This window comes from Lepisosteus oculatus, chromosome 7 (genome assembly GCF_040954835.1).
Source record: "Lepisosteus oculatus isolate fLepOcu1 chromosome 7, fLepOcu1.hap2, whole genome shotgun sequence".
Taxonomy (NCBI): domain Eukaryota; kingdom Metazoa; phylum Chordata; class Actinopteri; order Semionotiformes; family Lepisosteidae; genus Lepisosteus; species Lepisosteus oculatus.
The window spans coordinates 22372049-22397546 of NC_090702.1; the positions used below are offsets into that span (position 1 = coordinate 22372049).

At 35.2% G+C, this 25498-nt stretch overlaps 1 protein-coding gene across 2 annotated transcripts in view; it reads right to left on the reverse strand.

Moving 5' to 3' along the window:
* LOC102694815 (thyrotropin-releasing hormone-degrading ectoenzyme) overlaps positions 1–25498 on the reverse strand; it is a 226703-nt gene that overhangs the window by 143649 nt on the left and 57556 nt on the right. Inside the window, exons 5-6 of one of the 2 annotated variants that reach the window (XM_069192281.1) lie at positions 18967–19121; positions 300–413 (exon numbers count right to left, since the gene is read on the reverse strand). In XM_069192281.1, coding sequence (XP_069048382.1) covers positions 300–413; positions 18967–19121 — 269 coding nt within the window. The remainder of the gene's footprint in view (positions 1–299; positions 414–18966; positions 19122–25498) is intronic. The other variant, XM_069192282.1, reaches the window with a different exon arrangement.

Here is a 25498-nt window from a genome sequence, read left to right on the forward strand (position 1 = left end):
CACAGTTGTGGTCCATAATAACAAGATACAAAATGCCTTGTTGTTGCTCTGGAAACAGTACCGAAAAAAGCAACCAGATACATTCCATTCCCAGGTGAAAGGAATGTTGTACTTTCAAACTAAAAAAAAAAACTGATTGTTTTTAGTCTTAAACAGAGAGGAGCAGGAGTAGATGAGATTCAAGCATCAAAATCCCTCGAAGGCATTGACAAAATGTCTCACCAAAGGGGTAAACCAGCAGCCATTTGTAAGTATTTATGGATTTAAGGACATACAAGAAAAGCCTTAAAATGACTTACCATGTTCCACTTTGGAAAGAGGAAGTCTGCTCCCACATATTCAAAAAAATGAGCAAATCCCTCCTTCAGCCACACATCCTCCCACCACACTGGAGTCACCAGATCACCAAACCACTAGAAAAGTAAGGTAAGGTTTTACAATTCATCATCTGTTTAAAAGAACAAGTAAATTGTACTGTTGCTCACAAAAATATGTACTGTGTACAGTATCATGTCACCAAAGCTTTTTGTTATAAGAGAATGAAGGTGAAGGTGCCAAACGCAATGTAATTTCCTGTGATCTTTTGAGAGAAGAGATTATAAACATTTGTCAGACACTTTTCAAAATTTGAAATAAGATTATCAGATGCTGATTGCAACTGAAAAGTCAGGTTTTCTTTTTTAAGTGTGAAATTATTAAAAAGCAGGTAAACATTGAATCTTAGATGATCACATCAGCATATTGCATAATTGCCTACACTTCAGAATTTAACCACAAAACCATTCTAAAGATCAAAACAGGAATTTTCTGACCCTGATAAAATGCTGAAATGTTTTTTGTCTGCCTCAGCAAAACAGTTTTAGCTTCTGTTCAATAAGCTTTCCTTCTCTAGAGTGCTGCAGATCTTTCTTTTGTAGTACAGTGAAAGTGTCCAACTGCACCTGGATCGCTTCCTCACATATTAAACCAATGGCATTTTTTTAAACCTTTGGCTAGCAATGAGCCAAGCATTTGCAAGGAAATCTTGCCCAGCACCCTCTCAAAGGACTTACATGACAATAATAGTAAGACAGTTATTTAGTTTCTCAGCAACAGCATATCTGGAATGCTGCAAGTTTGTAGTTCAGTTTGTAGCCTTTCACCAAGAAAATGTGGAATTTTAGAAGACAAAAGAATGACATCTAGATTAATTCATGGTCTGGAAAATGTTATAGATCAATGACAAAACATGTGTAGTGTACCTGTTAGAAAATCAGAAGAGATGTAGTTACGTGTGTTGAAGTTTCAAAGGCACTGCTTAGGAATCTACTTAGAAATCTGCAACCAAAACTTAAAGTCACCTCAGAGAAAGAGGCAGAGATGATTCAGAAATTTAAAAACAAGAGTTACGAATATGAGAAGGAAAACAGATGTTCTGACTGTTTCTTCTTCAGAACGTGTTGTTTCTTCTGTCTCTTTTGTTCCAATGTTTGCCAGATACACCTTCAACCAGCTAGTATGAGTGACCTTAGAAGAGCTCGGAACAAATGAAGGTTTTTTTTTCACAAACCACAGCGGTAATGACATTGAAAAGAATATTAGTTTTAACACTCCTTTAAAATTAGTTGTATATTCTTGGAAAAGAGCCAAATAAAAATAAATGTTTCTAAATAGGCAAGTGAATGCACATAGCAGAACAGATGTTATTAAGAGGCAGAATTTAGAAATATGTGAGTGTATGGATATAGGACATATAGTACACATGAGACCATGAACCTAGATTACCAATAACAGTTACATTATTGTGGGAAAGGAGGCACTGATATGTACAGTATTGTATATACAGTAGCTGCAGTGGATGTTTAGAGGCTGATGGTTTTTAACTATTTTAAATTTGAAACTTTAATCTTTCAAAGTTTTTTTGGAAACTTCAAATGACTGTAAACTTTTACCATGGCATCTTTATCTTTTTATAATAGAACAGAAATGTATGTAAAATTCAAGAGCTATCCTGATTTAGGGGACAGGCAGTTGTATTTTAAATAATTTTCTCCTATTCACACTTCTTGCTGCTTCTTTGTCTTGCCTAAATGCCTAAAAAGTCCATTGCATCACCAAAATCTTTTTTCCACATTGTGCTCTAAGTGTATGGTGGCTATATAGAAAAATATCTACCTAAATTTCCAGATAATCTGCAATATTTTGAAACTTAAAATAAAAATTGCATTATGAATGGCATGTCTCTTATTACCAAAGGCTAGACTCGCTATTTACAGTATAACACAGATCTTTGTTTTTATAACAATTAAATTAATAGAATTCAACATAGGCATATAAAGGTGTTTGGCATTGCATTTATTTGAATAAATCCCATTTATTGAACTACTGTATATATTTGTGAATGATATCCTTTATAAAATTATTTTTACAGCCATAAAACACCTCAGGCTTGTATTTCAAAAACATATATAATTGATCGTGGTGTGCATGGACCAATAAGTAGAACTATTTCCTCTGGATCAGACATTCTAAACTTACAACCAGTATGGTGACAGGGGACGCTACTATAGAATGTGTTGTCCTTCAGATCAGATGTGAAACCAATGTCCTGACATTTTGGTCATTAAAGATCCCACAACATCATTGTAAGAATATGGGTGTTAACCCTTGGGTCCTGACTAGATTCCACTTTTGGCTTACACAATCTGATCTACTGTACATAAACATCCTATGTATTCCAAATGAAGGAATAATTTCTCACTTTTCCACCAGATTTGCTGTTGCTACCTACTGTAATAGCAAGTGCACATCACCCAGATGGGTACTACACTTCAGTGAATGCAAAGAGTTAATATACTGTAAATAAGTATAGTTTACTTAAAAATGATCAAACTATCAAATTAAGAATTACAGAGGAGATTCCATTCAAATTAATGGTATTACTGGATTTCTCTAAAAGTGCACTAGAAACTGTCATGCTTTACTTACAGTAGTTCTGTGGTAGTCCACTTTTTACATGATCTAAAACAAATTATTGCCTTCTTTTATTGCTGCTAAGACATCTTCAGGCATTCTGAACTCGTACAACATCCATTTTAAGGTTTAATAACTCATGCCAAAGCCTGTCTGTGAATCCAAGTACACAGATTAAAAGCCATACATATATCATGCTTTTGTAGCTTCTCAAAAAATCAACATTTGTTGAGTAAGAGTTACCTTTCCTTTTAATAACTTTGATAAATAAGAAGGTAAAGTACCTACAGTTTAATTCACTTCATATATATATATATTATTAACACTTTTGTATTTTGTATCTACTATTACCACCTAAAAATATTTATACTCTAACAACCTATGACTAAATGTTTTTTTATTACATTTAGAATTAATATTTGCATTTTCACTACAATATATCCTCTTTCTGCAGATGATTTGATGCGATGCCACATTAGTCTTGATAACGTAATTGCCTACTATACTAATTACAGTAAGTCTCATGAAAGAATTGCTTAGCAAAAGCGACTGAGAATCTGTGCCTACATGGCAAGGCAAGTTGTGTGATGCTGCTGTTTCAGTGATACTAATGATTGTTTAGAAGAGTGTCCTTGACCAAACTGAATCCACTTGAAGGAGAGTAGAGGCTGAGTACAGAGGAGCTGGAATTCCAGAGCAGGACTGAACTAGAGAAGACAAAGTGAAGGATGCCTTTTGAGGGATACCACAGGGACTGGATAGGGGGCTTGCATAGTAGTTTGCTTTTTATGTCCAGAGTGAAGATTTGCACTGGTGAGAAACAGGAGCTGCATGGCAGCTATCAACGTATCTGCTCATCGTGTATCTCAGGAGAAGAAGACAGACTTGAGTCTAGGCATCACAGAGTAAATCATCATGAATACTCCATTCCTAATATCAGATATTTTCTTACTGTAATAAGATGCAGTATCTATAGAGACAGAGGAAGAACTGCGAGAGAAAAAAGAAAATCTGAAGAAGGAAGGGATCCACTCAGATTTCATCTAAAAGTGTTCCCCGCGATATTGATGAACTGCCAGAGGAGGTCAGCCTATGGTCACAGGTCAGGCCACTTTAAACCACAAAAAGGTCATCAGACAATACTAGTTTGGGTTAGATGTAATGATGTCATGACAGGCTGAGAACTACTGTCCCAGTCAGATACTTTTGTTTGAAAAACAAATCAATTTGCTATGGTGAAAAGTTGATGTGCAATAAGTCACATCTCTTACAGTATTTTAAAAGGGGTTCAACGTGTATGATTAAGTCCAAATGATGTACAGAATGAGCATGTAATTTATTTTATATTGTGGCTTACATGAGTTTAAAACTGGAATGTGAACACCAGAAGTGATTGGTTCCATTAGATAACATAGAGTGGCACGATTAAGATCCCTCCTAGTGCTCAATTCTTCAAACCTTTTTAGCAAGCCTTGTACTACACCATGTACTGTTTTATGCAAATATAGTTTTAAAGACCCAACTTAATGTAAAGTTAGTGAGCGGACACTAACTTTGATATCCAAAATGTCACCATTCTGTCTTTAGCACTATGCTTTCGAAATAGGTTACCTTGATCTGTCCTAATTACATGATCAAATTTGTTGAAGAAGCTATTTCAGAATTATTAAGAGCTTTCACAGATCACTGCTGAATTTACCACTGGCATTTCCTCCATCTGTGTACCATGTGTCTGTTTCCCTTTTTCTAGATATACTGTTTTTCATGAAGGCTGTTAAGACTTCAGGCATCTTTCATCCCAGGTTATTAAACACAAGAAATATTTCTGAACAACGCTTTTAGACAGATGTAGATTTAGGTTTCACATTTTGAATTCAATCTTTTTATGCATAATGAATGCCAGTATGCTACAATATGTGTCAGGAAACCTATTGGTAGAATTGGAGGATCCTTATGCGTGACCGTGAATCCTACAGAATGCAGAGTAGCAAAGGGACAATCCAAAAGATGAAATCCAAACGCTTGGTCGATTAGGGAGGCAAAGGGTCCAGTAACGAGAGATATCCAAAAACAATCCAAAAGACAAAATCCAGAAGGCGAGGTCAAAAGGCGGGAGCAAAGATTTAGTAATGGGAGATCAGTCAAAAGGCTAAGAAACGCACACAGGAGAATACTATAAGAGGCTTCTCATTAGTGAGCGTGGGTAGGTGTGTGAGGGGAGTTTAATACTGAAAGGAAAGGGCTGTGGTTGGATAATTGGTTAGGGAGTGAGAATTTGTGGAATCTAGTGCATGTGAGAATGTGATGGGTTCAATCAGGAATGAGATTGTGAAACAGTGGTTCTGGGAATGCAACGCCGTTTGAGAGGGAGAGTGTGGGGTGTGACAGGAATGGAACGGCGTTTGCGAGGGAGAGTGTGGGGCGTGACAATATTTGTATGCAGACATCTCAGACATTTGAATTGTTGATGTTTTTGATGTGATGACTCAGCTGTGGGGTGGCACAGGGACACATTGGTGCACCTTGCAGCACTGGGACCCTGGGATTAATTTCTTGAGTCCGATCTGTGTGGTGTTTGTATGTCTTCCTCATTTTCCTCTGGGTTTCCTCTGGGTGCTCCAGTTTCCTTCCACAATCCATACTGTACATATACTGGCAAGATAAATGGCTTCTGGGAAAATTGGCTCAGGTGTGAGTGTGTGTGTCTGTGTATGCCCTGAGATAGACTGTCTTCATGTCCAGGGTGTATCCCTCTCCCCCATGGCCCTGTATTGGATAAAGCAGTTAGAACATAGATAGATGTTCTGCTGTAACCTCTACTGCAATTGTGTTTTCTTTCTAGTGATCACAAATAAAAATCATCACTTCCTTTTGTATTTTCTTTCACACAAACCGGGAGATCTGCTGGGAAGTAGACATGTCTTCCTCCAATGGGAAACTGTCACATTTACCTAGAAAGCAATTGCTTTTTAAAGTTTGATCTGAGATTCATTACAAAAGAAGCCATGTCAGATAGCCAAGTACCACATCTTGAGAAACACTATCATATCAATGTATTCTACACACTTAAAAAGAGTCTTTTTACCAGACATCAGCCACATCACTCATTCCTTTGGCCTTTTTTATTTTTCAAAGTCATTTCAGCTGCTCTCCTATGTTCAGTTTCAGCTGCTCTCCTATGTTCAACCTGAGGAGTGAGTATAAAATTTAATCGGATTTAGGCATGGATAGAAACCACATTCATCTTTAGATGTAGACACGGTGCATCTTGACTTAATTCCATCTATTAGTAAATAGAAACTGGATATTGAGGCGCCTGACGTTGATGTTTACAGTCTTTCAGGTTGCCATGCAGTCAGCAATCAGGTCATTTTGAATAAGACTCAACAGAGACTGTAAGCCTTTGATCAGTCTCTTATTACCATTTCCTGTTGATCTCATTCCAGATTTAGAAACTCTTTAATATTTATAGATTTATGCCAGTAAACATGATGTACAGTACTTCTATTTTTATGCCATCTCTCCAGCAGCAGTACTAGTAAAGGGGTATTCCATACAGTAGCTGTACTAAATAGTAATAATGTCATTCAGAGTGTGCTTTTAAATGATAAAACATGAAAAGCAAAACTGCTTTTACACAACATTTTCTTACAGGATTGCTTGGGATGTAACATGAAATAAAATTAGATTAATACAAATCTCTAATTAATACAAATAATATTGCAAACCATATATGTGTAATAATATGTATTGTTATCTAAAATAGTAATGTTTATCTGCATTACTGTTCAATTGTGGTCTACATTAATATAAGTATTGTTTACAAGAGATCATTTTGTACCTCTTTCATTTTTTACTTTTGAAGCAGTTGGATTTCATATGTATATACTGTATACATGTGCTTACCACATGCATTGTGTATTTTGTGTTTCTTACTGTGTTTCTAGGCCATAACTTCCAAAAAAAAAAAATCCTTCAAAATACATCAAGACCTCAAAACACTATTACACTGAAACTATAGAGGTCTGACCTACGTATATTTTCTAATACAGGAATATTATTTTCTAATAAAGGGATTCTACCCTTTTTTTCAATCAAACAAGAAACTAGAGGTGCCTTATGAAATTTGCATTTCTATGGAGTTCGTTTTAATACTTTTTCATATTATTTAGTAGTGCTGTACACAATTCTATGGAGCTGTTTTTCCCTTGATAGGTGTTGCTCATGCTATCTAATTAATTGCCTAGTTTTTCTACAATAACATTGAGAAAGGACCATAGTAAGCTCATTTAGAGGAAGTGTGCATGTGAAGCAAATTAGAGCCACAAAAGGTTTGAGTTTTAGTAGTCCTTATAGAATAAGCTGCCATTTGTAAACTGCGCTAAATGCAAGAAAAATGCAATGTGAGACCAAACTCTCACAGTAGATTTGCAAGTTTATGGGGCAAAGTATTTAAATAATTAGAATAAACCCTACAGACCTGCAATTTAACTGTCTACATGCTACAGAGGAACCAAGAAAGAGAGGTTAACATTGATAAATAGTTTGAACACCAGGTCAGATTTAATTCCTCTGCTATTTTTGAAATGGTTGTAAAGTAACTCTTCAAACACAAGTTATATACTTCCTTGTGAATGCTCTGACTTAATTACTCCTCAAGCACTCTGCAAACATACATTAAAGGTGACTGTGAGAGTACCTTTGAAGTCACTGATCTTCATACAGTGATCTTGGATGCAGCTGATACCCCATTATCCGCCCCCAGATCTACAATGCCTGAGAAGATAATTAAAGAACTAGGCAGCTCAACAGTCTTCATTAAATCTGGTGTATCTGAGATGAGGGGAAAACATAATATAACTGTTTTTACTCTAACAGAATTTTAAATAAAGAAGCAGCCAAAGTAGCTAGAACATCTTATGAAATGAGTATAATGAGCCTTGTAAATCACTATTTCAAAATCATTTTTTGTTTTTCTACACAGCAGAGGACTGATGTCCCATCCAGAGGTTCAGTCCTGTCCTATGCTTCTGGTATAGGCTATGGGTTGATGTGACCTTCCATAGTGAATAAGGGGTTTTCTGATAATAGGTTTGTAGATGTTTAATATTTCATTACATTGCTTTGCATTGACTTTTTCATTCTTAATCTTTTTTTTTCTTTTGTGTTAAATTGTAATTCAATAGTTCAGTTATACCCTAATGAATGCAATAGAGGGATGAAATACAGGTAAGTACAGAGTATCTAGTGTGACTCGCCAATCTGAGGGAATTGCAAACTATCTATGGGGATTAGCTGCCCTAACCTCCCTCACTATTGCATTAAGTGAGCAGGGAGTGACTTCAAGGGTGTAGATGGGGTGGCTGGGGGATGCAAGAGAGATAGAAGAAGGGAACTCCAGGGTCTGACTTTTATACATAAGTTAGTGGATGTGTGAGAGGTTAGGATCTAATTTTCCTCCTAAACTTCTGTTATGAGCTCAATATGTCATAACTGGCTTCAGTGAAGTTAGCAACAGCTGCCTGCACACTAACCTGGCCAGCCAGTCTCATTTTTATAAGAGAACCTTTCTCCGGGACATATACCTAGTTAATATATTTTATAAATATTTATATTAGCAATATTTGATGGTGTGAATGTAGAGGGTTTTATTTAAAGTCACCTATTGGATTAAAAAGTAGATATACCTGGTTTAACAGATTAATTGCCATAGGTGAAAAGGAGCATGAATGTTTGGCTTTGTGAATAATGGGCCACTCCTGTTGTACTGTATATTAGTAGCCAAGAGGACAAGGTTTAAGGGGCTACATCTAGGCTCCTGCAGGAGTGGAAGAGAATACAATACAGAGACAGAAATTAATGTAGCGAGTCTAGGTAGCACAGATATGGTCCTTTGGCTCCTATGCGTTACCAGCAGCAGCAGCCAGGCTTGCTGTCTCTGTGTCAGAGAGGGTCTAACAGAAGTGAGAGAGTGAATGAAGAACTTGCACTTGCGAGGACTGAGATTAAAGATTCAAGATCATTATTAAAAGAAAGATCAAGGGTGATTTGTAGCTCATTCATTTGGGACAACCATCCCATTATTTTGGTTAGGCTCCAGTATCTCATTATGGAAGGTGATTAGTACTAATTAAAGATGGATAACTTGGCATAAAGCATTGAGTACACCAGTGTGTCTTTGAGTAGAAAAAGGGACAAGTTTGTGTTTCATGTAATGGAGAGACGTGGTGAAATTTGCCCATTTTGGCTTTCCAAAGACTGACTGAAGAATAAGAGTTGATCTGAGGAGTGGAAGAAGAATTAATGTGACTGTAAAACTTGAAAGCTCTGTAGGATGAGCAACTGAACAGTGGAGTGTGTAGGCTTCTCTGAAAGCAGATCCCTGGTTCCTCTTGGAGCCCAGAGGGGTTCCATCCACAAAACACGATGACAGACCACACTCAAATGCAAGTTAAGGTAATACAGTAACACTAAGGTAATACACTAACTCAGAGCCACATTTTGTGGAACATGGGTTAGCCATCACCATACAATACGAGTAAACTTACAAATTTTTATAAAGACTTCAGCTGCAACATGTAAAAAGTATGTAAAAACATATAAACAATATATAATACATAAACCAGTTCCAAAGGAACAAGTCTTCATTCCACTTCTGTTACACATCCCACAAAGTAATCCAAGATCATAATAAAGGGATAGAAAGACCAGTGACCAATAAGGTGCCAGTTATAGACTGACACCATTTAAGCAACTGGAGAGAAGGAGCTGCACTGTTTCTCATCTCCAAAAAACTGATTGATCTGGATCCACCTTAAAAATACTTACTAAGCCTGTGTTGTGTAGGTTGTGTAACATGTGGAGCTTCCTGGAACAATCCCAACAGCCAAGCTTTCTTCTGTGAAAACTGCCATAAAAAAACCAATTATTCCTTGACACACTGGAGGTGAAGCACCATGAGATGGAGAAACAGGCAAATCCTACAGTAATGAAGATATGTAGCCCAAAACGTAAAAGTAACAACCTGGAGAACCTGGTTCCAACTTGTCAAAAAAAGTAAAATACTACCCTGACAACTCCACATCACCAAAGAGGTTTGCCTTTCTCCAGAAACTGGAGAAACACCATATTTACAGATACAGAAGTCCAGATAACAGTCACAGCATCTTCAATCAGTTCTGTGATGCCAAACAATAAGAAAGAGAGAAGGGTTATTTTGGGGAAATTCTGTTCTCAACAACACTGCTAAGTGAGATCTATGTGTCAACAACAGCATTTTGCCTCATTAGAACTGAGGGAACCAACATTTCCCAAAGTGTAGACATGCTCCTAGCAAAGGCAGATGAAGACCCAGTTGTTGTTGTTGTTGTTGTGCATGGTGTGACAAAAGAAATATGCAATTCCCAAACACAATAAATATAGAGATCTTTAATAAATAAAATGAAAAAAGCAACCAAACAACAGCTTTCTCATGGATTTTTCTCAGACAAAATGGTATGCATGGTTAACAGTTGTTTTCTTATTCATTGGTGTTACTAAATGAGCAAATGCTAGTACTGTACTTATCTCACCTTTTCAGACAATCAAGACATCTGCTTGCCAAAGCATAGATGAGAGAACTACTAGGGAATTGTGATCATACCATAGTGTGATTTGAAGTATATTTTGAAACTTTGCAGGTTGACTTCAAAATCAAATGCTTACAGTTTCAGGAAAACAGAATCTGAATGAATGAGAAGGTCTTAAGAGAAGCAGAATGGGATGGAATAGAACTAGGAATGGCAACAGTTTAAAATAATTCTGCATGACACAGATGTGCAAGATGCAAGAGTGAGAACATTAAAACCTAAAAATAAGTATCCCAAATGATTTAACAAATGTATTTGTAAAACATATAAGGGTAAATAAAGTATTTAATAAAATGACTAAAAAAACAACAGGATTCAGATAAAGGAGCACAATAAATTGCAAGCACAAACCTATTGTATTTAACAGAGGTTGTGGAGGGGGTCAAAGGTCAAATGCCCCACTTGTGCTCCCCTACCTATAAATATTCCCTGGCTGCCCACAGCTCTAAGCATATCTTTTCTAACAAAATTCCCTTCAGCTGAACTTCCTTAGTAGAAACACCAAGAGACATATGGGAAAGTATATTGGAATGGAGGGAAAAAATGTTTTTGGACAGACTATGAGGGCACCAGATGCAAGTACTCAAGATTCTCAAAGCCATTGACTAAGGCAGTGGTTCTCAAACTTTTTGGACCAAGTACCACCCCTAATCCAACCAAAGCATCCAAGTACCACCTACAAGTCACCATCTCATAAGAACCCCAGAAATCCTCAATGACCAACATGAGCACGCGTGCACACACACTCACACATACATATAATAAATATTATAATAATAAACTTTATTTGATATAGCGCCTTTAAAGGTGGCTTCTCAAAGTGTTTTACAGAAAAAAAACATTAACAACAACTAATAAAAAAGCACCATTTCAGTGAGAGGGGTGAGCCTGTTTAGTTGAGCAAAGCAGATGTGAATTACTTTTTTGAGCCTTGATACAATTCACAACAGAGTCTAATAGATATTAAATCGTCAGGCATTTTCTTGACGGCAAAGGTCTCGCGGTGGATGTTGTAATGCGTACATTAATTTCTGGAGCAACCTATCTAATTCGTGCAACTACACCGTTATGTCGGCTTGTCATTGTTCAAGCACCGTCTGTACAAACTCAGATGCATTTTATCCAGTCGAGGCCATTCTCTTCGATAAATTCATTCAGAAGCTGAAATATGCGCTCTCCTGTAGTTCCTGTTGGTAGCGGTTTACAGAACAGAAAGTCTTCATGGGACATGCCCTCAAACTCGTATCTAACGTAAACGAGCAAATTGGCCAAATCAACTACAGACTCATCTAATTGCAGTGAAAACATCTGCTCATCTTAACGAGCTCAATCAGTGTACTTTTGATATAATCCTTCATTTCAATAATTTTATGAATGACTGTGTCTTTCAGGGGGAAGGGGGCAGCAGGTCAAGCTGTTTAGCAGCCTTTTCTCTACACATAATACGTGTCAGCTCTTTTGCCAACGGTAAATAAGGTTCTTCAAAAATAGTGTAGCCTACCTGCTTTAGCAATCCGCAAGCTTGCATTTTTCCGCGTTTCCGTTTTTATTTCTGTATTTATTTAAAGTTTTTATTTCAAAACACAGAGACGCTCGGTGTATTTTTCTCAAATTAGAACAGTTCTTAAATATTTTTCTGTTATCACGCTTTCATGTGCTCACAAGATTACCTGCGTTCGTAGCACGTATTTCTATGCATTCCTGTGTTTACAACGTTGGCATTGTTCCAAAATCACGCACATTCTCCTTTCTCCCTATTTGCTAGAGATACAGTAGCTTTTTTTAAATACAATTGGTCACTTGCATCCGTAGCACGCATTCCTATAGAGTGGTATAGAATTACAGAGTATCTCTTGTGTCCACTGAAGTATTAGCGCGCACTGTATCGTAGTACGTAAGCTGCGTATTCGACACGTATTAAAATACAAAATATGAAAACCCGTCCCGATTTTTCAGCACACGACACAGTTCCAGGGTCATTTGGCGTACCACCTGGCGGCACTCCACGTACCACTGCCGGTAGGCGTACTACAGTTTGAGAACCACTGGACTAAGGCATTGGACTACTTCAGAAACAATACTGAAAAGCAAACTAGAAGACATAAATGGAAACCATAAGGAACTGTATTTAAAGCTGAATATAGGAAGTACTTTTTTATTCAAAGGGTTATGGGAGACTGAAACAAGTTGTCCAGCCATGTTGTCAAAGGTGATACTTTTCTTTTTCCAAGAATGAGATCCTAAGATCACTTTACTTCTGACAACCAAACAAACTAGGTGGACCAAATGTCTTCTCATTTGTAGCCTTTGCTACAGTATGTTTTTAGTGTATGTTATCACACCTGCTTGTTGCCCTGGACATACGGTTAAATTTCAGGTCGCTAACATGTAATACTGTCACAGTATTAGTGCTCAAATTACTTCCTCACTCACACACTCAAGCAAATATTTTGTTTTGAGCAGTTTGTGTAATTAAAGAACCTAGGAACAATTGGTATGACAGTGTTTCAATGGAATCTTTCAAATACTTAAAAAAGACAATTAAATCAATTAAATCATTCAAACCTCTTGCTTTCTGTTCAAACATTAGCACATAAATGGTGGATATTAATACTGGATGGTGTCTGCATTTTGAAAAATGGAAATATTAATTTTACCAAGTGGTTTTCCAGCCAACATAATGATTCATTTAGCTAAATCCTTATGAAACTGAAGCTGTTATTCATCTATAATTGAATTTTAATTCATAGAGATCTCAGAAGTGAACCGTGTGACAAATCCAATTAAAACCATTTTCTAGATCTATTGGAATTCAATGTGATTATATGACATTTGTACAGACTAACAGCAGTTCCTTTCAAAATTTGTTCCAGAAAAAAAATTCAAATTAAAGTTGGAATCGTCTAATAGACCCGAAGCACACAGTATTGTACAGCTTTTCACAAGTTGATAAGAAAATGTCACTGCATATTCAACTGTGTCACTGTTTCATAAAAAGATTTAGACCTCTGGCAACTAGTCTTATGTTATACATATATAGATTTCTTGAATACCTTTTTGTATGTTTTAGTGTATTTGAGTAGAGAGGGACACAGATCCTTTATACAATTCTGACTTTGTAAGACATACAGTAACACAGGGAATTCATGTTTTATGTTTTTAAATACATCTAGAAGCAATGGTTTTCCTTTCACAAAATGCATCTATCAAAAGGCATTATATCAATATTTGTGTCTGGCAAAGGCAGTCAAAACAATTAATTATGGAGGCATCTGTGTGAAACTTCATCAATTCCCTGGAACATCTGGAGAGCTAGCAGTGTATTGGCTATCAATTTAACTAAGAGTGAAAATTTGAATGAACAGGACCATCAGTGCACAATCACAGCACTGTAATGTACAGTACATCAGTGACAACAGTAAGAGCTTCAGACTAGATTTCATTTTGAAAAAAATCATATTACTAAATTACTAAATCATTTATTATTCCTTACTTTCACTTCATTACTAAACTATAGCTCAATGCCAATGCACCAGCAATGGTGAAATAATTCTGTGTTTTGTACTAGTGTAATATAATTATATTTAAATCATTTTAAAAAAGCATTTAGTTTCTACCAATATCCACGTATTTTTTAAAATCTAAAATGACCCTCAATATGAATGTAAATAAATGAGCTAGTAAGGTATTTTTTATCTTAATATATTGCTCTGGCATTTATATTCACTTTTATTCTGGCTTTCAGATTCAAATATCTACATATAAATGGCATCAATCTCAGCACACACTATTGCAAACCCAGAATAAAACAAAAAACATCAATGCATTACTGAGTATATAAAGCAAAGGCACTTTATTTATTTTTGTCAGTAATATATGCCTTACTGTATATAGTTAAAAGACTATTTTACACACTCACAAGCTACCATGAAGAAGTTGTTTTTCAGTACTGATACCTTACTAATTATAAAAAATTAATACATCAATTTTGAACATTAAACAGTAATCATGACCAAATAAAGTTTTCTATTTAAATTTCTATTTTTCTATTTTTTTCTATTTAGTTTTCTATTTAAAGCAGATATCTAGCTTGTTCAGATTGTACCCACTAAAAGAACATTGCTGCACAAACTCCCTGGAACCTTACCTTAACTATTCTTTATTCATAATTCAAACTGTCATTGCAAGGTTCACGTTCTTCAGCTTTCATTAATATATCCTTTGCTGCATTGAATCAGTCTCGTTTTGCAAGTGTAATTTAAATAATTATGGAAATGTATATTTTTTTAGTAAGGAGTGAAGTACAATTACCCAGGATAATAATTGCAAACTTCTAGACAATGAAAGGAAAATGGCTGATGTTATAAATGAATATTTCTTTCAGGAAATATCCAGATACAAAGAAATTGCCTACATTAAAATAACAAAACCTTTTTTGTGCTGAACACAGAAGACTAAGACGGGGGCTAATTCAAGTATTAAAATCTTCAAATGAATTGACAAAGGCACTGAACTTATTCAGACAAATGGAAATTATAAGGAGGTGCACTTAAAGCTGATAGTAGGAGGCACTTAATTACTCAAAAGTTTTCTGGGCATCCGGAACAAGGTATCCTACCACGTTGTGAAAGCTGATACCCTGGCGTCTTTCAAGAATGTGATCCTTGGATCAATTACCTTCTAGCAACACAAGGGGTTGTGGGACTAAGAAATAGGTAAGCCACACATGATGTTGAGGTTAAAACCCTAGTTTCTTTAAAGAAATGGCTGGATGAGGCTTTTAGTTACACATAAACCAACAGAATAGACAGGTCCTCTTGTTTTTGAACATCTTTCTGATGTTCTTATGTAAAACAAACAGTGACTTGTTTTAACCTGTTTCACATTTATCTTTTTTAACAAATGGTGGGTTGACAATATATTGGTCATCACCAAATGAAAGGTGTTTTGCCTCCAGTTTTTCACAGTCTGATTATAGTTTTAAATACTCTGTTCCTCTTCATGTAGAATGTCCTGCTCAAATGTCACCTTACTGCAAGCTAAATGAATGGGAACAGTACTGATGATCAATCAATGTCCTCTCATCCCATTTGACTTGATGAAATTAATCTCTGGGTGTTTCCAAGCAACTGAGCCTTCAGGCCAGTCCCTGACTGGTCATACAGTGTCAGCTCACAAGAGATTACTGTGGCACGAGACAGTTGATCAATTCTAGCTGGTATTAATTCCTGAGCCGCTGGGAACATTACATTAAAAAACCAGCAGCTTATTTGATTTCATGGAATTCAGGTGACAGAACTGAGGCAGGGATAACTTTGCAATATGAAAGTAACAAGTCTTTTCAAAGAGGTCTATCATCCAAGGAAAGCCTTCTGGCTCTTGCATTGTTGGCCAACTCAGCCTTTGGCTTTTGTAAATCAGGAGTTGATTGTTGCAAGAAACACTATTTCAATTCTCAGTTTCAATTAAATACTGCAACACTTTATATGAAACCTTTTCAATTTTTTCTGTTGCTGTTTTAAATTTATGAAATATTCCTATTCATATGTACTTACAGTACATATTAGTCTTGGAGCATATTTACCCATGAAATGTTCTGCTTTTTATAGTATACATTTTTTGTATTACAGTATACATTTTGATGTATGTTTTAAATATTACTTATGAACCTTCTTTATTTGCTTAACATTATGAGTACTAAAGATACTTATTACATTGTTTTGAGATTTTGGCCAGCATAATTTGAGAGGTGAAAGCTGATTTGAGTAACTAGACACAGCTGTGTGGATATATATTTAATTGTGTTTGATTTTTGACATAATGCCTTTGGTTATTCTTTTACTGATGGACAGAGGCAGAAAGGCAAAATACATAACTGCAGCGTCGCTGAGATATCTTGTGTTTCTCAAGACTTTTACCTCTTTTGTAACATTTTGACAGGTTTTGTTCTTTTTTGCTGTGAATCTTAGAATCTTTAGATACAATCACTTCATGTTAAACTAAATGTCCTTTTCATTTCTTACCTTTTCAAAGAGTGGTAACCTTCTCACAAGAAAGAAACAAATCCAAAGATTAACCCCTTGAAATATAAAATAGTGAATTTTTGTGAACTTCATTGACTCTAAGCCTCTGTTCACCTGTCGGTCATCTTGCCTCTTGCAGTAGTTTACCCCATATTCAAATCTCTATGCAGTGGTATTCCTGGCTCTGCTTACGTAGGCTTTGAAGTAGTGTGGTAATTTCTGATGGGCTGCCAGACAATCAATGGTATTATAATATGGTGATAGACAACATTTCAATTTTACAAAGAATCTATTAATCCATAGTGTATAATTAATTATTATAAAGCCACTTTTCCCTTTGTTTCTATAATTAGTTCCAATACTGTAGATTACTTCACATCATCGCTATACCAATCACTTGCAAAAAGGATAGGGAATTAAGTACGTTTAATGGTTTAGATTATGAGCAGTCTCTGAGGGGCTGTAATTACCAGCCCTGGAGGCCTCATGCTGAGTATCCTTCTATTGTAGTAACACATAAATCCAACACCAGTTCTTTCTGGAATTAAACATCTATGGTATTGGGAAGACATTGGAATTTGCTAAAACAGATGTAATTTTATTTGCCCAATTAAAGTATAAAACTATTATGTTTTTTTTTATGAGCCTATAAGAAAATGCTAAAAAACAAAGAAAATTTCAGCCATGTCAGTCTGATCATTTTAAGCATTGACATGGTTGTGCAAAGAAAGATAAATATATTTTCTTCAGTTATCTATGAACGCAAAAATCAAAAGACTCACAGTATTTTAATATATTAATTAACCTGACAATGTTTTGTTATCCTAGCTAAATATTTAGCAATGTACAGTATATGCATGTTCCACACAGTGTGCTAGAGAGACACTTTGTAGTAAAAATAACATAAGAAGGCATGCAGAACTTCAGACATTGGGAATAATATTGCATTATGTTATGCATTACATATTTACAAGCTTGTGTGTGTGCATGTCCATAAAAGTAATACAATGAAAATTAAATTTGCTTGTTTTGCTATTTCTATTATTTTTATGAAAACCACATGCCAATTGCAGATTTTTATTTAAGTGGTGAAAAATATCAGCATGAAGATTAACTCAAACAACGGAAACATCAAATAGCGATTAAGCTTTGCATCTTCCAATCATCTGTGTTCCATTGAAGTATCTGCCAGCTACAGGGGTGCACATTTTAATCCTGTTCTGGTGAAGGAATTTCAGGCATCACTAGATGTCCAATTACTCCTTAAGCAAAACTGAGTTTTTTACTGTATTTTCTACTCAACTTTCTTCCTGTTTCCTACACTCAATACAAGAGATCAAACCCACTCATTTATGAAGCAACTGCTAGCAGAATATACATCTGTCAGCTTAAACTGTCAAAGAATCATGTTTTACAGTACATCTTTTATGAATAGTACACAGTGCCTGTATCTGGGATACATGGATACATTATGATTTTTTTTTCCTTTAAGAAGGAGTGCTAATTCTGTGTGTAAAGGATTTAGCTTCTACAATAAACAAAGAAATGGAGGGAATAAAATAAAAAAGGAATAAGCAGTTTATAGCAGTGATAATCTGTTTCCTCTCTCCTAGTCATCTATCACAGCAAGGTTAAGCAATAAATACTTCAAGGGCTTTGTACTAAAGTGGAATCTGCAGCAATTCTGTGGGAAATGGCATTTAAATCTTTTAATTTTAAAACAACAAAAAGGTGACTGATAACTATAGATATAACTCTTTGTACATGGCATGGGGAAATTTAGTCACTCCTTTGCATTTTATTAAAGTTATCTTTAATAATGCAGTTCTTAAGTTCTCTGCTAAAGCTTTCCCAATTACAGAACATACAATATTCTCATTCAAAAGACAGAAGCTGCAAAAAATTAATTGAGGACCAATACAAATATATCAAAGCTGACAAGTAGGGAGACGCCTGTTGAGCACTGTTTAATATTTCTTTTAATTGGGTAGCAGCTGCCTTTTAAAAACAGAAAACCTTGATTCTGCTGGATCATTTTTTTGTGTAAATGAGGTTCATGCAAGGAGCAACATGCATTTATTATCTGTCTATAGCTGGGGTAAAACACAAGAAATTAGCGACCAATCTGGATTGAAGTGTATGAATGAAACTTTCTGTTAAATGCAAAGCAAGTACTGTACTAATAGTATTATTTATTGGTAAAGTGATTGACGGTCTTTAGTTAAATTAGGTAATTATGTTTTAAAAGTAGGTTAGATAAGACATTTTTACTCGTCAGTTATTGAGAAACAGCAGGAGTCCTTACTTCAATGCCTTAGAAAATGAATTTTTGAAGAAATGAAGAATGAATTTTTCATTCTTACCTGATGGCATATTTCATGTACAACAACCATTGTGAGTTCCATCAAATAGGAGATTGACGACACTTCAGGATCCAAAAGGAGTTTCTGTTCCACAAAGACACTGAGCCCCCAGTTCTCCATTGCAGCATAAGGGTGTTTAGGCACAGCTAGAAGATCTGTAAAAATGAAAAAAATGAAAAAAAGTTAAATTGATAAAAAAAACTTAATCCCTATCTTAAATTCACAGGAAAGATTGTCACAGTATCAAAGTCCATACATTCAATCAACCATTTTTGTATTCAAGCAATCAGCATTTGAAAACAATAAAAATACACAGAATAAATCCATTTTAAAAGCATTAAATCACATTGTTAGGTTTAGAGCTTATTAAATCTCTCAGCATCTTAGAATTCATTTTCCAATGTATGGTTTAGATACTTTGCAAAGGTTTTATAACTGTAAAATGACAGAATACTCTTTTGTTTTTTCTCTTCTAAAAGAAAGATTCAACTGTAAAAATCATGTAGAGTGATATTTAGGTTTCATTATTTTTATATATTCTACAGGGCTCTTATTTGCAATTTGAGGTATTTTTTTTTAATTTGGTGGTTCAGATATTATATTCCAAGTCATAGACAACAGGATATTTTGCTATCAGCCTCAAAATTATACCATCCGTGACAAGGGAGGGAAAAACATTTAGGAATTTGTCAGCCAGATTTAAACGGTATCTGGCTTGCTCTTAAGATGACAGAAAGCCTTGATTATAAAAAATGTTCATGGTTAAACAGATTTAAGCACTGTCACATTCATTTTTGCTTCTTTGCTGAGTGAAAAGAAAAGGATTTCACTTTATAAGAAACCTTTAAAAAGTCATGTTAATAAAAAACCTAACCAGGCTTTCATTTAATTACCATCTTGAAATGAGTTTCACTCTGAAATAAAAATCAAACCATCATGCTCTAAAAACATGCTTCAATCAAACCTCAAAGTCACTATGCTGACAGTGTTCAATGAAGTTTATAGGCCTCTTTATTCATTTCCCCGCATGGTCCCTGCATTGGAAACAGCTCTCATCATACTACAGATATTTCTCAATTAGCTCATAAATCAGATCTGTGCACATTTTGGCATCATGTATACTTTGCGATATATTATCTTTACACCTGTACCCACTTCACTGAGTATGTCACCTACTGAAGGACTTTCCTTGCTTAAGCAATCAATTAGTCAATAATTAGCAGCTTAAAGTAAAGTAAAATTCCTGGGAATTTATTTATTATTTAGTCAATTATTTTGTACTGTAGATTTTTATGGCCCTTTAAGGTAATCAATTAAGAAATTGTGGAGTTCTAGATGCTGCTGACTCAGTTGCCAAAGACTTTTTGGTTACTAAGATTACTGGGGCCACACAAACTGAGGTACAGTATGATGGGCACTGTTTGGAAAGGTTTTATCTAGCACTAGATCGTTTTTTTTGTCTTGCTACATTGTCTTATATTTCATTTTTGGTGCCTACTTATGTCCTTTTTGTTTGCCCATGAAGCATCTGCCTGTCTGAAATCTTTCCTTGTTTGCCACCCTGACTCACTTGCCTTTCCTATGAATGTGCTGTCTATGCATGTTCTGTTTTGACTGCTCTGTTCTTCTGGGGCTGCACAGAAAGTGTTTTATGGAAAAATTAGTAGTTTGAAGATGAACGATTTTATCAAAATTAGAGGGAGACTTAATTATACAGCAAGTACAGTTTTATACAGCAAGATATTTTAAGATCTCAGAGCTATACTTTGAGAAAGGGATAGTTGTAGCGAATTGGGATAAAACATTTGCTAGCTATCACTAAGAGTCTTATGCAAAGGAATGATGGGGATGTGCCAGATATTAAAGTACAGCTTTTGTCTACACTGAATTTTCTGCTTTCCACACCTTCCTAATCCTAAATCACTGTGTGATGATTTTTAGAAAATTAATGTTTCCATTTCCTTGTTACAAGAAGAAGTAGAAAAAACTGAGGAGGGATATAATGTATAGATCACTGCCCTTTGTGGCAACAAATTACTGTGCATGTTCCTTTTCTTCTGCACTGAGGGGTTGTGCAGCAATTCCTAGTTTACAAAGCCTATTTTGACATACAGTATAGACCAAAATATATTATAGACCAGTTTTGCCTGGTAGGGAGGGAGCTGTTCATGGTGTGGGACATCAGACCCAAGCTGCATGTTCCATTGTCCTTTTAATGGTGTTAATTAAGAGATTAATTAAGAATTCACCATACTGTGTGAGTAATATAATTTGTAATATTTTACAAATAATGAGAAATGATCATTAACTAGAAATTAGAATAATTTATAATTATCAATTATATAACTAGAAATGTTTGTCATGACTCCAGATAGGTTAGCCCCTGCTGGTGACTTACTTAACAGAAGTAAAACCATAAAGGCCTGGAAATACACATCCTCTGTGTTTTTGCCAAAAACTCACAAATACACCAATATCTGACAGTAATAACTTTATTGTAGTTAGGGATTAACTTCCAGCCCTTGCTGTGTTAGAACAGGATGTTTTGAGAAGGAGACTTCACTTCTTTTGAAGTTTTGTCATTTCACCAATACCTTCTAGGCACTGTACAATGATTGATTACAACCCTTTGCACCTAACTTTATATTGACCCCCCCAGTTTTATTATGTTTGGCATTTCTCCTGTCGAATTTCCTACAGTTCTGGACAGGATGTGGGGGGGGGGGGGTCAGGTTTCAGATGGGAAGCTTGGCTGTGTCCATTTCTGTTTGAAATAAAGCAGAACAGCTGTGGAAAACAGAGAGTGGAAGAGCATTTGCAAGCATATTTGTGATAAAAGGGAAAAAATGAAACAGTATCTATTAATAAGAACAACTTTTAACACATTTAAATATAGATCGTTTTGGATGTATCCTTATGTTTTTTGTAATGTGTGTACAGACCATTTTATATAATGTATGGTTGTAACGTTTTTGACATTTTTCATTAATCTTTTTCTTGGTGAGTCTATATAGTCTTTAAAAATTAAAAATTGAATATGCTCTGAAGGAGAAACATTATCCTTGCATGAGTTCTTTGTGGGCTGAGAAATCCGTTGGTAATTAACCATCAGTATTGATTTGTTTAGATACTTCACCTGTTTTGCCTATCATTGAGAACATAGTAATTCCACCCTTTATGCTTATTAACTGTTATATTCTTGCTGATAAAATATTAGCAACCCTTAGTATACTGAATAGCTTCTGTCAGCAGCAGGTGCTGTGATGCATGCTTAGTTTAAGGATTACAAACTTCCACTAATTTTCCTGATCAGAACAGTCTTCATTTCTGCATTTCTCAAAGCAAAAGGCACTGAAGGAACTCAAAATTCTATCCCACACAGCATTACCATCAACGCAACTTCCACAGAACATACTGAAATTATGCTAGAAGAATGGGATGGGACTGGATTGAAATAATTTCACAACCTGGTAGAATATGATACCTACTGCTGAAAGCACTCTGGCAACTTCCAAGCATGATTGGGGAGGGTGGGAGGGTCTTAATATCTGGGTAAATAAGTGCACTTATAAGAATACCTAACATTTAAGTGTAGAACAGAGTTGAAACAAGGTCAATACTTAATGGAAAAAGCATACTACTAGGAGAAAATTAGAAAATGTCAACTCGGCGTTCACAGAAGTGACCATCCTTTTGAAAATAACCTGCACAACTGAAGTGGAGAGAATTTTGCTGTGCATATGCACATTATGGAGCAGATGAAAAATCGGGCACCTCAGTCTTAAACTTCAAAGATCACAGAAGAACAATTTATAGAGGAAAGAACTAAAAATCCTGAAATTGTTCTTTATTAGGATTTCTCAATTCCAGTCCAAAAGCAGAATTTGTTGTATTCCTAATGTGCATCATGAGGTGAATACATATTTGGATCAGGCAGTTTGAAGCTAAAATACTAAAGTTCATTGACTGGTACACAGAGTAATAGTGCTCTTGGCATATCAGCGCAGATTAAAATTACATTGCGTACCCACAGATGGTCAGTAGCAGTGTTAATGATTTTATTTTAAAATAATTTTAATTCCCTCAACCATGGGTTTCCTACTCATATCAAATATAATAAACATATATCGTATGGTTATATTTTATATAATATATTTAGAAAAAGGGTTATATTAAAATATCCTGTCTCAAAAACTGTATTCCCTGATTGCAATTATATGTAAAATTTTAACAATGGCTTGGTTTTCTACTTTTTGAGAGGAGATGGATCAAATGATTTTGGAAAAAAAGCCATCTTAATCGCAAAATGGAACAAAATCTGGTTATGTTCATGATTTAGTTTAAACCTATGGCTACTCCTCCCACCCATTTCCAAGATGGAGATAAACCCTGTGATTCAGATGTCAAAGATAACATTTCCTGAATGAAAAGAGGTTTAAACCACCCTGCATATCTGTGGGGTGACAAAATAAGATCCTAAAATAACTGGGAATTCTATGCACTTATGCAAAATATGTTGTGCACTTTTTTTTAAAGAAACAGAATTAATTTTATCTACTTCTCCTGCTGTTATCTAGGCTGGCATCCAGCATTGAAGCTATTGCAACAGAAAATGAGTAGTAATTTTTAAGTTCTCAAAACAGGCCATTCTCTTTGCAACTACCTGTAGGGTGAGTGGGAGTGGCAACCTTCTGAACAGAGGTTTAGCACAACCCTCAGATGCACAAACAAGTCTTCTGTGTAACCTTGGCCCTGAAACATTACTTTCTTTTACAAAAATATAGGATTGCACTTTCGAACTGCCCAGACGTGAAGAAACTAAAGCAGATTACTATGAACATTTCAATTCAGACCAATACAGTGTTATATCTGAAGATCAAATGGATTGTTCTTAAAGTTTGCTTCTGCAAAACAAAACAATTCTTTTGCTTTGCAGATTTGTTTACTGGTACATTGTCAAATCAATAGTCACTGCACATTATTTGCACTGCTATCATTAACCACAGAGAGCCTCAGAGCTCAATGTGCCGTGAGTCCCTATGGTATGAATGCAGATGATCCTTTCAATAATGTTGTCAATTTATAATAATAAAAAAACTAATCTATTGAGTTATGTAATATCATATGATGAACAATTTGCTTTCACTGGCCATGACATATAGAAACATTTTAAAAAGATCATAATTTGATTTCCATAGAGATTAAATGTCAAATTGTTCTCCCAAATGTATCATAGAACACCAGCAAATCTCATATTAAATTAATGATTACATTTAAACTCCTTAAAAATGACTGTTAGTGAAGAATGTTTTGGCGAGTTGTCACAGTCCTCAACAACAGAATCAAATGTTGAAAAAATAGTGCACAAAATATGTTAAATATCATAAGAGCAAAAAGGAAGCTCTTATTTGATCATCCAGTTTTCAGGAGCAAAGAAATAAAAAAGTACTTTACATCCATTAGTTTTTCAAAATTTCAAAAAGCCTTGTAAAAATATATAAAATCCCTGGAACCCTACTGAAATGAGAGTTATTCACCAACACCCAGTCAATATTCATAGAAATGTATTGCTTTTTGTTGAAGAGAATGTGCACTTTTAATATTACATAAAGTGTGGCTGGAAAAGTCTAATATAAAAAGCAGCTTTGCATGCCCCACATTAACTGGGGAAATCAGTCAATATTCTACATCACTCTCATCATTAGGTAAGTTTTGCCTTTTGCAGGTAGGTCTCTGCATGTTAAACTCCCATCAGAGTCCTCACCAATGGTTTGAGAACACAAGGTAAATATATGAAGGTATACTGAAAGCATTCTGGAGTGTCAAAAACATTTTATTGTGCCGGTATTAGTTAAAATGCATACATGTCATGATTAATTTACAATGTATTACAGCAAGCTTATTCATATACTGTATTACATGAAAAAGAATCATACATTTCTATTGCATGTGTGTATAACTAATAGTCCCTATCTTCAGCTGTGCTACTTATTTAAAAAAGAAAAGTAAAAATATTTGCTGACAGTGGCCAGAAGAGGGAGACTAGAGCTCCCTTAAATTGTATATTTTATTGATCTATTATTTTGGAAATTTAAATCCCTATAACATTAAATTATTTATTCTGGAGCAATACAGAAGGCAATTCAAATACAGATGATTAACAACCGGGCAATTAAACTTTAAATATCGTAGTATCGCAAACTCCACAAGATTGACTTTAGATGCATGAGGGGAATGTACCAATCATCAATGTATTCAATAAGCCAGTTCTGCTTACACTTGCTGAAAGTAAAAGATAATGGTTATTTATTAAATCTCGGTGACATTAATTTTAAATTTGGTATGGTTATGGGAAATGCCATATTCATTAATAAAAGCTTAATAAAGCCAAGCACAAGTCTGACACTATTACGAGAAGTTGGTAATTACATCAAATTCATATCCACTCTGCATGACCCCCAGGAAAAGAAAAAATAGCTTTTCAGTGTCATAGGCCTTTCATCATCTATTATGTCTATTAATTAAATACAAG